The sequence below is a fragment of the Bacillus rossius genome, assembly GCF_032445375.1.
Source record: "Bacillus rossius redtenbacheri isolate Brsri chromosome 9 unlocalized genomic scaffold, Brsri_v3 Brsri_v3_scf9_1, whole genome shotgun sequence".
In the NCBI taxonomy this organism is placed as follows: Eukaryota; Metazoa; Arthropoda; class Insecta; order Phasmatodea; family Bacillidae; genus Bacillus; species Bacillus rossius.
In genome coordinates this window covers 2,950,093-2,965,006 of record NW_026962012.1, presented here as the reverse complement: position 1 = coordinate 2,965,006, position 14,914 = coordinate 2,950,093, and the positions used below count along the sequence as shown (strand labels likewise).

At 37.4% G+C, this 14,914-nt stretch overlaps 1 protein-coding gene across 2 annotated transcripts in view; it reads left to right on the top strand.

Annotated features, from left to right (window-relative positions):
* The window catches only part of LOC134542688 (uncharacterized), a 110,917-nt gene extending 96,358 nt beyond the window's left edge, over positions 1 to 14,559 (top strand). For both annotated transcript variants that reach the window (XM_063387149.1, XM_063387148.1), the window contains exon 6: positions 10,802 to 14,559. In XM_063387149.1, coding sequence (XP_063243219.1) covers positions 10,802 to 11,619 — 818 coding nt within the window. In that variant the 3' untranslated portion in view covers positions 11,620 to 14,559. The remainder of the gene's footprint in view (positions 1 to 10,801) is intronic.
* Positions 14,560 to 14,914: the final 355 nt, after the last annotated feature.

The following is a 14,914-nucleotide window of genomic DNA, read 5'->3' as shown; positions in this document are numbered from 1 at the left end:
GAGACAGTTTAGTGAAAAAAAACTTTCGGGTTCTATTTTATGTTTTTTCTCTCCTAACGGATTTTTAAATTATCTACGTCTCATTTGCACCATAATAGTAGACATTTGTTTCAAGTATATGCAGTTTCAATTGTATAATAGATGGTCTAGCCATTTAGACAAAATAATATAAATGCATATGAAGGAGAGCAAGTGTATAATACAAAAGTAAGTTCAATTCGCAGCTTTCGCTTCCTATTTTCAGAGACTAGGGATCAGTGACATCGTCGTACAGGTAAAGCGAACCATACGCTACTGAAGTCGTCTGCACGAGGTATTCCAATGCACAGCAATTTCGGAGCTAAACAACTCGTTCCTATGCAGTTGCTATGGTAAAATAGTACTGTGCTTCGTTGAAAGACGTTTTCGTAGACTTTTGTCATTTACCTTTATCGCAAAAAAATTTTTGTTGTATGATAACTTATTAGAAGAAGGCTATACGTAAAATTACTCAAAAATATCGTGGGTATTTGCTGTTTTGGGTAACGCATAAACATCTCCACTTTGCTTATATTACGAATTGACCACAGTTAAGGAAGATGGTTTTGTGAATATTATGTTTTATATTTCTAAGATCGTAGTAGCATCTGTCTCTTACCTTCCCCCCGCAAATAACAAGGAAAAAATTATAATCACAGAAAGAAAGGTTATGAGCCTCAATACTGGCTGTCAATCAATGCATTTCGTACAACAGTGTGCACACAGCAGACGTGAATTATTAACAACTATAAAGTCAAAGTATTATAAATTACATTTTACAGCTACCGTTCATTACTTCAATGGCTGTTAATGTTATAATGTTTGAAGTGCCGAACAGCATTAAAGTTTACAAGAAACGATTTTATTACTAGAAAATTAATTTTAATTTATAAAGTTTGATTAGCTACGCAGATATGAACGCAACGAGAAAACTTACAATGTAATATCTAATTAGGCCTTATGACGATACATTTCGCGAAAAGTCGCATTGTCATATTCCATCCAGCATTTTCCCCCAGATTCGACTCGAAGGTTACATTTGTAGGGTCATCACATTCAGCTTGTAAAGTTTCATGAACAGTAAAGTTGTAAACGTAATTTTACCGAAACATTTATAACATAATGGCTATTGTAGACATGATTACAATATATTTCGTGAAGCCCCATATTAAAATGTAATTCACAATTTCCCTTGGATTAGCCCTTAAATATTCCTGGGAAATACCTTGCCCTATACAAACATATAATTGGTTTCTATCGGCTCAGGAGACAAAAAAATTGTATTGTAATACTATATATTAGGATAGTCAATTGTGTGGTGATTACCTAGTATTTTCTTTGAGCTATTTTCTCAAAACGAGAGCTACGTATAAGCACACTGACATAATTGTTTGTTCAAAGTTTCTCTTCGGCAGTTACAAACAACAATTGTCTGTATGCAAGTTTGTTTTCCACGATAATAATAATAATTTGTTTTTAATGGAGCCGCTTGGCATGAAGACAAATACTCATTGCAACGTAATTGAAAACACGTTTTGTTCGACAGAACTATTTCACGTGCCTACATTTTGTTTACCTACAAAAAGAAAACGCACTCAAGACGAGGGCAGAATGTAACTTTGAAGACGACACGCATGATAGAAATATAATTTTGGAGCGCTGCAACATAGTCAAACAGGGCTTCTTCACACTGAAGTATATTTCATAAATACCAACCGGGCACAAGCAAAACTTAGATTGAAGTATGCGTTAAATTTTGCTACAAATTTTTCACCAATAACATTTTACGTTAACGACTGAATGTCCCATTACAAAATGTGTCAGTCATTCCGCATACACGCCAGTTGGGAGCATTGATAACACTCAAAAGTGCTAGTGCACGCGGTACTCATAGCCGGATCAACCTTATCGCCCCATCTATTGCGAGCCTCGGAGCCCCAGCCAGGCGGCGGCTGCCTTTAAAGTGAACAGTATATAGGTCTAGTGGACGTTTAGTAATTTTAAATTCATGTTGCCCTTGCTTTCAGTAGCCCTACTTTTTCCATCCATCTATAATAAAATATATAAATGAAAACGTGAAAAAAAAAAAAAAAAAATCAAACACAATGTTTAATTGAGTAGGTTTAAGAAAACTGTATTTAACTCATATTTCCATATTGAGGTTCATTAGTCAGGTAGTTGATAGCTTACATTTTCTATAGTTGACAGACGAGATAGAAATAATAATATGCAATTTCGGTAGACATTAATGCACAATGTGCATCAATAACAACTTGTCATGCGATTGGTATACAAAGCGAAACATTGTGCACGTTTCCCTAGGAATATTATGATTTCAGCGAAACATTAAAAAGTAACTTAACCTTGTTTCTTCCAACTAAATATGGCGTACAAAAACCAAATGCAACAAATATCTGGTCCCATTACCATTAAGAAAGTTTTGTTTACATCCAGTACTGTGGATGCTAGGCCACTCAAACGGATATAACATCAGCTTCAGCATCGTTTTTCCTTTGCTGGTCTCTCCCTTCCCTACAGTTAATCATATTTAAGTTTCCCGCACCCCTTCTCAAAACTAGTGGTACACGAGCTATTGCCTATCTGTAGCATGAAACAGGCTGGGGAAATTCCAGTGTCACTAATGTGTTCCTAAATGCCTTATCCTTTCCGGTCCAAATCACCTGCTAATTTCCCCCCCCCCCCCCCCTCCAAAGAACTTATACTGTCGTCTTCCTACCTGAAATTTTCAGATGAGTGAGACAACACGGCACCACTAGAGTGGCGGGTTGCATTTGATATATTTGGAATTTTAGGGGATACATTACTTCCGTTGGAGCTTACGATTTTGATACAGTAAGAGTCACATATTTTATTTTAGATGAATGTATATTCAGATAGGTATTTTGTAATATTGTATTATTATATGTTTTATACAAATTTTTGTGGTTCCAGAAAAAAGTGAAAATTGCTCATATTCTGGCTCAAGCACACGAATAATTTATTATTTTTAAAAATTTTAAAATATATCTCTCAATAGTATGCATAATGAACTTGTAAACTACCAAAAATGACTAAATTACATCGATCGGCTACTGAAATAATACCTACAAGAAATGTCATATATTTCAACTTTGAGTGCCTGTTATGAGAAAACTATAAGTTATAGTGAAAATCGGTTTTGCAGAGAAACTTGTACGTATGAGGCCAATATAAAGACAAAATAATATGATATAAATGAATTTGGGCCTAACACCCTTAATAATCCTGACAACTAACCATTCGGAAAAGTATCCGCTGAGTCCGTGCAGTTGACTCATTTACTCGTCACTATATGGCAGATGTATGCGAGTAGATGCGGATGCAGATGACGTCCTCGCCAATATCATATTTCCCCCCTGACACGAACAAGCACCACACAACATTACATATTTCTCAATCTCGCTGGTAAAAATGCTCTAATGTGAGTGTTGCTGGAGACGGCCAGTGAAAACACATCCGCATTGACTGGCTGCGACGCCTGACGTAATGGCTAGCAGTCGTAATCAGGTGAACTGTATTAAGGCGGGTGGCCTGTGCGTTGGCTGAAAGCTTGTCCCAGATATCCTGGTTACCGCGGTCAGCTATTTAAACTTGAGATATTCTCACTATATTTGCGAACACAGTGCGTAGCTCTGTACCTAGGAAGCCCGGATAATGTGATGGCTTGTCTGGTATCGTATGAAGTATGCAAAAAGTGCTCTTTTTTAAATATAAAAGTAAACCAATAATAAATTATATCAAATAAAGTGTATGACCTATAGTAATTTGTTAATTTGTTTAGCTCGCCGAATATACTACTTCTTATACTCTAGAATATAGTAAGGAAGGGATTTTGATCGTATTGAGCAGAACATACTTATAGTTTGTATTGCGATATATATTGTATGAATTACTTACAAATTATTTCAACAAATAAAGAAAAACATACAAATAATTACATTTTCCGAATATTCTTGTCCGTTTGAGTGTATTTGTTTCTGTTTTAATACCTCAGCAGTATAGCAAATGCATAGATCGATATATATAGACTATATATTTGTATATATATTTAATTAAAGGAAACAATAACCACAAAATAAGATTGTCGAATGAATATTGATTTCAAGTGATTTCACATAACATATTGTTCGTCTGGATCTGAAAAGCAGCCCATTAATATTACCTTTCCAAGTGGTTGATATAATTAGATGAAATCGGAAATCAGCGTACACTAAAAATGCCAATAAATCTAGGCTTTTTTAGATGATTTCAACCAAATACTACTCATATCACCAGAAATTCCCAAATGTTGTGACACTATAGTTACTTATTTCTGTCATGTGATTATTTCATACATGGACATAGTAAAAAAACAAACCCTTACTTTATTTAAATTACTTTAAACTTTCACTCGGCTGATGCCAAGTTATCATTACATACGCCGGTCAGATACACATTGAAACTATCATCATTTAAAACACACACCGTGTTTGAATTATTATTTTTGTAGACTAGTACATTCATATTTAGAAGCGTTCAATTGGGAAGTCACAGGCCTATATCGTCATTTGTTCAGCGATGGTTGCGATGTGGTCATTAACTTAATTCTGAAATACACAAAAAATCGTACAGCATTTTTGCCGTACACGCCACCGTTTTCGAAAAAATTAATGCATTTTGTTCGCGTCGTGAATTGTCCATACTTTTGTAATTTAAATGATAGAAACAAGCTTTTTCGGTGTTTTAATATTCACATATTGTTTTAAAATATATTTTCATTTCAAATTAAAAATTTAACTATTATAAGTTTTTATTAATTTTTTTAAATGTTTTTGTAGGTTTTGCGTGCTTTCCGGCATTCTGGAGCGTTCAATACTCCACAGCTTTGGTTCAAATAATGGAGATTTTGTGCTCCACAAGTCGTTCAAAATCGTTGCACTTGCCAACATCCATCGCAAAGCAGACATGAAAAAGGTTATGTAGGGTGATGTTCTGATTACAAACTAGCTGCAAAGTTATCTTTTTAATTAAGTTTTCATGAACAAACTGTTCTAAAAATGTGAAATCTGAAATTTAAAAATGGGCTATGTCTACAGAAATAATAACTGAACAATTACAATCGGCTTATGCATTTAACAACATATGCATAATAAACAAACTTGACGAAGAACGGTTTATACAGTAAGTATTGCTTATTTGTTTATGAATACTTGAGAAATAAGTACTTATGTCTTATAGTGACTATGAAATCACAATAAGTTGTACTTCAACAAGTATTACTTCATGAAGTATAACTTTAAAGCATTCGAATAAGTAATACTTATTTATTGTACTGTGAAATGAAAACAACGCAGTTCACTATGAATTCCGCCCTAACTGTCCTAGGCGCGAATCCCGGTTATTGAAATGCGTTGCAATCGGACATTGCAGTTCTTCCTTGAATCAGGTAAACAAAATTGCTTCCTCCCGCCACCCTATCGTTTCTCGGAAAATCCACAGCTATGGCAAGCGTTAACCTTTCTTCCCCTTCCTTTGTTAACATTCCTCAGAGAGCGAAGCCAAGATTAGCCTTGACTTCTTTCTATCCATCCCCTGGCATCATTTCGCATTATTTGATGGCAAGAGTGATATTTCCTTATTTCGTGCTCTCGCATTCTGAATTGGGACAATGCGATATCTAAGCAATGTTAGTATGTATTTAAAACACATGATACGCGCAAAAAATGTATGCACAAATTAAAATAAATTACAACTGCAATGCTTTGTTGCATTGAAATATTGTGATGTCTCAGCACCATTTTTAACATATCCACCGTTTGCAATAACCACGTTCTACAAATATAAACAATATAGCGGATGGCAGAGAGTACGAGAGAGTGCAGCAAGTATATAGCATCGCTTTCTCTGGTACTCTCGCTCTTTCGCACTCTCTCAGCGCATTATCGAGATGGCCAGAATGCTCTGTACGATGAATAAATGTCGTAGAAACCTGAGCACGACAGAGCACTCTAAACCAATTGAGACACGACCTGACACACGCCCTAATATATGCAATTTGCTTGCTCACTAAATAATTGACAAAATATCCGGTCATTATCAAGTTGTTATATAGTCATTAATATAATATTGTTTATCGTACTACCAAGCAATGTTATATTTGTATGCACTTTTCATATTATCACATTTAGAAAACGCAGATTTTTTTTTACATGTATAACCCCCAGTCTTTTCGTTCTTACAGCTGCAGCTTTTTGTGAAAAAAAAAATTGTTAACATGTTAACCACGTGATTTCTCATACTATGCAGCCCTGCCATATTCAGTAATTTATTTGGTTTGTTGTTAGTTAACAAATTTCGGTTCAACGTAGCTGGAAGAATGTTAGCTCTACTATGTAAATAGCTAATACTGGCCGTGCATGCTACCCTTGATAGCAACCCAGAGGTATGCGAGTCAGGCACCGGCCTAGCGTGGTAGATAACCTGCAGAAAACGAAGAAACGTAATACATCAACGTAACAATTTATTTACAGTAGCCTATGTGACGAGAGGCCGCGGTTGGTTACAGGATACTGCGCTCATCTTCTGGCACGTTTTGTTGTTGACTGCCTTACATTAACGTTTTCTATATATCAATGATCAACGAATACTACACTAAAATAGTCTTGATTTTGCTTTGCTTAGCTGTTATAAACATCAAACAACTGTACTCCATCCCATACTTTTACGTTTCCGAAATCTTGTAGAATTATATAGGCTGTAATATATATTAATCTTGTAGAAATTATATATATACATAAATAAAATTAATCATTTACAGACAAATGCGTACTAAGATATGCTGTAAACGTAAAAAAATACTACACTCATTGTCAGTGGCCTGCGCGTAGACGTGCGAGGCACTCAGTACGGATGTATAGCGTTTGTGCGCCTGAAGGTCTCGAATATGCTAAATAATTCTAGCCGGTTGCTTTCAAAACAGTAAGAAAATACTTATGTTAATCCCCTACCACTTCGTTTTCTCCATAAATAATGTTTAGTAGTACATTCTTGACCTGTTAGTGAAACGGTTTTCGGTTTTATATTTGTGTGATTTTACCAACGTCTGTATCATTTCGACGGCGCGACTTTAACAACATCTTAAATTTTTATTATAATTTTTAAAATTTATGTTTCTTTTAATAAGCAATTATACATTAAATGTTGGCACATTGCATTTGCTTTCAACTATCAATAACGGTATCTTCTATTTTTACATAAATACTGCCAACAGTATACACATGAAGCCACCACCTACCGTGCTTTTATGAACACGATGGCATGGCACTTGCCATCAGAATTATAAATGATCATACAGTTTTGTAGGAGCAGAAAATTTATAGTGTGTTAACTTGGTTTGACAAGCAATAACGATGTCACAAATCTATGCTTGTACTGTACAAATGAAACGATATTCTATACTTCAAAAAGCTTAAAAAAATTGCCATAACTCTTGACTTAATTTGCAGTTCAACAGAATTCTGTCAAAAAATCGTTTTATATTCACTATGATAGTAATAATGGGAGCATAGATAAACATAACAGTTACAATAATATAATTGCACACAAACCATGTTCTAATGAGTAAAACAATATTTATTGATTTCGTTTAATATATTGATTTATTTTGCTGTTTGCTACAAAACACGTGGACAATAAGTTACATGAACGACAAAAGAGTTACCACGAATTCAATCGTATCCTGTATCTTAGCAACAATTACTCACTTTTTTAAATTGATACCTTCTGAATAACAATTTTTTTTCTCTCGTGATGTATTTCAAGGCCATCTTTTTATTTACTTCGTATTTATATGCAAAGTGATGTGGTAATTTATCCAGTTCCTAGACAGTATCATTATATATACACGCAGAATAAAAATTTAAATAGTCACATAATTTGCCTTGGGCTTTAAAAAAAAAAAACTAAAGGTTTACTAGGAATTCCCCCGGCCAAGCTGTTATGTAGAATTTCTGCTGTATTGACTAGCTGTCAAAGGGAGGAATGGCCGGGGACCCAGACGTTATTCCCGACTTTTACTGGCTTTAAGCATGGCAACATGGTAGGTCGCGAAATAAGTTGTAGATCTCATCGCACCCTTGACATTGCCAACATGCCCCAGCGGAATTTTCCGAAGATGGCAGGTACCTAACGCTGTTAATGTTTCAAAAATGCCGAAAAACTAATAGCGTCACATACACATGTCATCACAAATAGGAAATAACAAGTATCCATCATACATTATTAATGGCAGGGATTCGGGAAGTTGCAAATCATTCGAAATACTAATCTCGGACTTCACAGCTCTATAACTGGCGTAATTGGTGCCATAACAAAATTTAAGTATGGTACACAAAGCATAGAGGTAATATACATGTGGATGATATCAAGACAACTTTTTATCAAAATGTTAACATAGTTGTGTCGTAGTAAAAAATATTTAACATAAAAAAAATTACGTAGATAGGATAATAATGAAAATCGAGAAATTTGAAAATTTTACATGTTGCATTACGTTCATAAAAATAAATATTTCAGAGCGTACGATCTAAGTCATGGTTTCGTTTAGGTAATGCTATTAATAGCGATATAAATACAACATATTTTTACATTAAAAACCCCCATATAAAGTGTCAAAAAATCCGCAATTATACAAATGAAAACTTACTCGAAAAACTGAGAAACAGATTTGTGATATGTAAGCGATTAATCAGTGCTTACAATAAGAAGTTTATATTAAATACATTTGCAGGCAACACATTCTTTGTTCTACTGTTCATTTTTGATGTTCTTCATTAAGAGATTCTGTTAAGAGAAGAAAAACAAAGAAATTTCACTTCTATGCGGTCCATCGTTTGCCATATTAAAAAGGAACACAGTCTGTCGCCCAAGGTACTCACTTGCTATCATGTCGGAATTTTTATATGTAGGCTACGATAAGTATAATAGTAATGCCTAAAAGATAACAGTACGGCAAATAATATTGTTTTAAAAATTTAGTGTACAGTCGTACTAAAATAGAACTATGGCCAATACCATAAAAACTTGTCCACGTACCAAAGTTTTCGTACAGTATATACGCTGTCATGCTCTTTACTTTGTTACCGAATTTGTGATAAACTTGAATATTTGTTAGTGTGTTACGATTATGTTTATAATTCCTTTATAATAAAATTTAATATTTACACGTTCTTTTATTGAGTCACCCCTATATTATTATGTGTGTAAAAACGTGGAAAAATTTCACAAATAAATTGTGCAAAGTTTGTGTTCACAGTTCGATATTGACTGCTTCCAACGTTATTATTTTAGGTTTAAGAAAATATAGCTGCTAAATACAAATGTTTAGTGATTTTTATATATGGTATATTATTCTGAAGTGTCTCCTGTCATTATTTCTTCAGCTCGAATTTAATCCTATTTCATGCATGCAAACATATGAGCACATGCTGCTTATCATCATTCTGTGGGTTCCTCAATCCCTTACCAGATGTCAGACATTTTGCTTTGCATCTCGAGAGTTAGGTTTCGAGAATAGTTCCAACACTGCTTCCTAGATAGCACTACAATCACTGAGCGATTGTAATAAAAAATAACGGTTTTACAGCAGTCAGATACTTAAAACATAAGACTTAAACATTTTAGGCTGAACAACTTTAGGCTGAACGACGTTAGGCTGAGTGACTTTAGGCTGAGTGACTTTAGGCTGAACGACTTTAGGCTGAGTGACTTTAGGCTGAGCGACTTTATGCTGAATGATTTTAGGCTAAGTGACTTTAGGCTGAACGATTTTAGGCTGTGCGACTTTAGGCTGAATGATTTTAGGCTGAATGACTTTAGGCTGAATGACTTTAGGCTGAGTGATTTTAGGCTTAATGACTTTAGGCTGTGTGACTTTAGGCTGAATAGTGTTTCAGAGAGGGTATTAGGCTGAACGATTTTAGGCTAAGTAGTGGCAGTCCCTGTGTAATTTATGTGTGTGTGCTTTTTTTTTTTTTTTTTTTTTTTTTTTTAAGTGATTTGGTCTGAAATACACCAGCACAAGAGATAAATGAGCTGAACGGTTAGTGTGTGGCACAGTGACGCTGACTCGTGTGCATCTCCCCAGTAGGATGCGCCCAGCTCACTTGGGACTTCAACTTGGTTTTATCACCGACCACATAGTGCTGAAAATAACTTGATTCCCAAATCTTTTCTTTTATCCTATGTGCCTACTCCAGTTAGGCTCACTGGAGCAACCAGACTGTCCGGTCACATAAGCTGATTCAGTGACGTAGAGCTTTTTCAATTATGGTGTGTGTGTGTGTGTGTGTAGGTGTGTGTGTGTGTGTGTGTGTATATATATATTTAAGAGTGTGTTTGTAGAAAAATAATGTCGGCAATAAAGAGGTGTTAAAAAATCCATGTGAGATTGCATGTACGGAGGCGTGGTATGTCTTAAGAGCCCGTGTGTTAAATTCCTGTGGATGTCTGATGCTGAGACGGGGCCGAGACTTTGTGGCAATGTGAGTTGGAGGAATGGAGCCTAATACATCACACGGGCGATGTCATGTACTAAGCGAGAGCTGTTAGCCGGGTCTGTATGCCTCTCACACAGTACCACCCATCCAAACGTGCCGCTGATGCTTTCCCAAACTAGACATGGCATTTTAGTTTATTAGGTGAAGTGTCAAAAAAAAGTATTGCTAGTTAAAACAGAAAGTGTGCAGTGTGTTGTTTTTATCTCCAGCTCTGAAGCTGTTCCTGAACGCGGACTGCGGGGGCCTGAGCAGGCTGCTCGTCCTTCAGTTCCTGGCCAAGCTGTGGAACGTGCTTCGCTGGTGCCGCACCCAGCACAAGTACCGCATCTACTCCAGCTCGCTTCTGCTCGCGTACGATGCCCGCCGGCTGAGACAGGCGCTGCGCAAGGACCGCGGCACGCCGGACCGGCCCATGAGCCCTAGCCTCGGCCGCGCACACTCCCTCAAGCTGAACCTCGGGGCGGGGGCTTACAGCGGCAAGCTCTCCGCCTACAGCTCCCCGACCACGCCCGTGCCGCCCCTCGAGTCGGACCGCCCGGCGAAGAACGGGCTCTTGCGCTCCTTGAGCTTCGCTTCGTCCGCGTCGTCCGGGTCGCTGTCCCGCCCGACCACCCCCACGCTGGAGCGCCCTGCAAGCGGCAGCCGGCTGTCCCGGCCGGCGTCGGCCCACAAGCTGGAGCGTCAGCTGAGCTGGCTCTCCCAGCCGGCGTCGCCCGCCCCCGGGCTGGAGCGCCAGCTCAGCTCCGGCAGCTGGCACGCGGACTTCGAGGCCGCGTGCCGCACGCACTCGCTCGTCAACAACTACGACCGCGACCTGCGCTCCATGAAGGAGAACTACCGCTTCGAGCTGGACGACCTGATGGGCGGGCGGCGACCGGGCGGAGACGAGGCGTGGGTGACGGTGCGGATGATCGATTTTGCCCACGCCTTTCCCACGACTGCGGACGAGGTGGATTCAAACTACCTCGAGGGCATTGAGAATCTGGTGAAGATGTTTGAGAGCCTCTTTGAAGAAGTATGCTCGTGAGAGACATGTTCGTGCACGGTCACAACCTTGAGAGATGCATTGGATACTATTGCTTTGCTATTTAATTTTAAAGTTTTAGATCTGTTGAAACATTTTATTTTATAATTAGTGCTAATGCAGTTTTAAAACAATACGTCCAAACCTCTTTAATGGATTATACATAGTAACAAATATATATTTTGTAGAATATTTATACAATTTGGATATGTACGTTTTTAGTGTTAAGCCACATTACCAAGTGGAGGAATGTTAAATATTTTTCTGTGAATTTCATATATGGTTAAATGAGAGTTTGTTTCTCTTAGTTTCATTACAAAACCATCCATGACACTTCTATGATGTATGTACTTATTTAAATGAAGAATGTAACTTGTGTAATAAATGTTAGTAATTTTATTCTTCAAAGTTTTGTTTGGCAGAACTAATCTTAACATGTTAGTTGAGGCATTCATTAACAAAATCATTAATCATTCTGAAACACACATTTGTATATATTTATTGCTGATGTGCAGTCCTTGGGAATAAATGTAAAATCTGGTGTCACATTTTAGAATTAGTTAAATTTAAATACATGATTTCACTATTTGCTCAAGTGTTTCTCAGTGTGTTGACAGAGAAGGGTAAAAAGTCAGGGCCGTAAAAGTTGGGCAATTTAAGCTTTATTGCCCTTAAGTCAAGGAAAAACTGCAACAAAATATTACCAAAAGAAGCAGAGAAGTAAACTAACTTTCACTAGTACTTCTGGTCATGAGGTATACCTTGCCACACCTTCCTTGCAGCAGAAATAAAAGTCATCAATGGCATACCTTCGGCCTCCAAGGAGGCCTTAAGTGAGGCTCTCATGTTGTCACATGAGAATGGAAACCACGGTCAGCTAATTCTTCCCTTATTGTGATGGCAAGTTGGCTCATGAGGTGGCAAATTACCCGCTCATGATTGACTGTGCAGTGCAGCGTACCTTGTCGTTGGGAACGGAGAGCTCAGGTGCAGTTCCTGCCTTCCTTCATGTGGAGGACTGTGGCAACCAAGAGTGACTCGGACGACCGCAAGAAGAAGCTGGAGCCCCAACCCTACAAGTGTTCCTCAACTGTCTGGGGCACCACCCGGCCAGTGCTAGAGTATGCCCCTGGTACATCCACTATGTGGAACATCAGCTGCAAATCACAGAACAGAAGAAAACCACCACCGACAGTGACACTGTAGAAACTAGTGATATCTCGACCATGAGCCCTCTCATTTGCTGCCAGGTATTTGAACCCATATATCCCACCATCGTACATCCTGCACTGTCTCCCTTAGGCCCTTTACCTTTTCACAGAAACACCCAAAGTCTGGATGATCACAGTTCCAGAATCAACTGTCCCATAGTGTTTTTGACATGAAATCCTCTCGCTACTTAGAGTAACCATCCAAAAAATTCACTTTTATCCCATGGCATGCAGCAGAGAGTTCTGGTGGAGCTGTTTTATCACAACTGAAGAGGTCAGTTTGTCGGGACTTTTGGTCCCTGCCGAACGATGTTGGTTTTCAACCCTGTCGGAGGTTATATGCAGGTGAGTTATCATCGCTAACACCTCTCATTCCGAGCAATTCTCTTCCGAATCGACGCCCTGTTACGCCTATGACTTACAATAAAACCACAGTTACACGTGAAAATGGGTTCACAAGGTTTTAACGTAGGAACACAAGTAATGTTCATCATGATGTTATTCCCAGCACGGTATCTTACTTTTTGTAGCTTAACAGAATTCTTTAAGCTATAGCCTGCTTAAAATACAGATTTTTAATTGCCATCCACTCTAAAACATGGCAGAAAGAGGGTTGGACAAAGAGGAGCTTTTATTAGAATGATCTGAAAAAGCAACAACCTATTTTTTTATGCTAATACAGGGTGTCAACAAAACCAGCTCTACAAAATTCCCTGACATGTCCCTGTTTTCAAGACCAAAATTTGTGATTCTCCCTGACCTTTATTGTAAATTGGAAAATGATCTTTTAAATTTTGTTTCCCTAGTTTTGGTGTGGGAGGAGTGTGTGGTTGTGTGTGTGATTGCATAATAGTACCAATACGGAAACAAAAAAAATTATATTTTTAACTGAACAGTACTTTCGGTGAATTGTAACATGTTTGCAAAAAATGAAAAACCTGAATTAAAGGCAAAGTAAACAATAGTGTACTTACCATGCAATACAAAATAATGTTTTAACTTTCACAATAAGTTTAAACATTTCAAGCAATAAAATATTATGCATATAGACAAACAATACTAACTTAAATGTAATCCCAACATCTGTACTAATCCACACATAAACATATGACCACACTGAAATAACACAGCCATACACAGAAAAATTACTGATTCCTCAGTATGTTTATTTCAGCTTCTAAACGACTTTGCTTCCTTTGCAGCATCTTCCAAGTTTGCTTTTTTTTCACCAAGTCTTTCACAGCAATTTCAGCATACCTTAATTTTTCTTTGGAACAAGCATGCATACTGTAGGGCCGCGACGTCTTGGCGCGTCGTTTTGTGGGGAAGCGGGGAAGAGTAAATGTGAGGGAAAGCAGCTGCGCTCGCACATCAGCCGCTATGCGGTTCATAGCAAAAACATCAGGCGCCACGCTCTCAGTCTGAAGTGAACAATGGAGCCCGACGAAGGACATTCAAGATACAATAAAGTAATACATAGTGGGGAGAGGGGAATTATAAGTAGTGTAATCCAGTGTTGTGATGAAGCTGCCACCAAATGTCTGCTAGTACCTCTTGCAAAAGTAACCGAAAGAGCTGCGCGATACACAGGTATAAGCCAAAGATCAGTTTCGCTCATCCGAAAACACAACAGAGAGACGCCAAATAAAAAAAAACACAAGGAAAAAAAAAGGTAATTATAACTTTAAATAATAATACTTAAATTATAAGTTTTTAACGCATTCCCCGTAATTTCACCCGCGGTTTGTTTGTTTTGCATTTGGCAATTTTCCAGACTTTCTGCACCGCTTGTTAGAATATTTGTTAGCTACAAGTGTAGCTGATATTGCTACACATTAATTTGGATTATATTATATTACATTACATACATTATACATACAAATACATTATATATATTATATATGATTTTATGATATATATTAAGTTAATATATTATTTATTTACAATTTATGTTTATATTTACATATATAACACTCCTTTATTTGACCATGAAACGGCCTCTCATGTTTAATTATTCATTTCAGGCTAAAAAAACTGGGAAACGTTTGTTGTCAGTTGATGACTTTGATAGAAGAGTGATCAGAGAC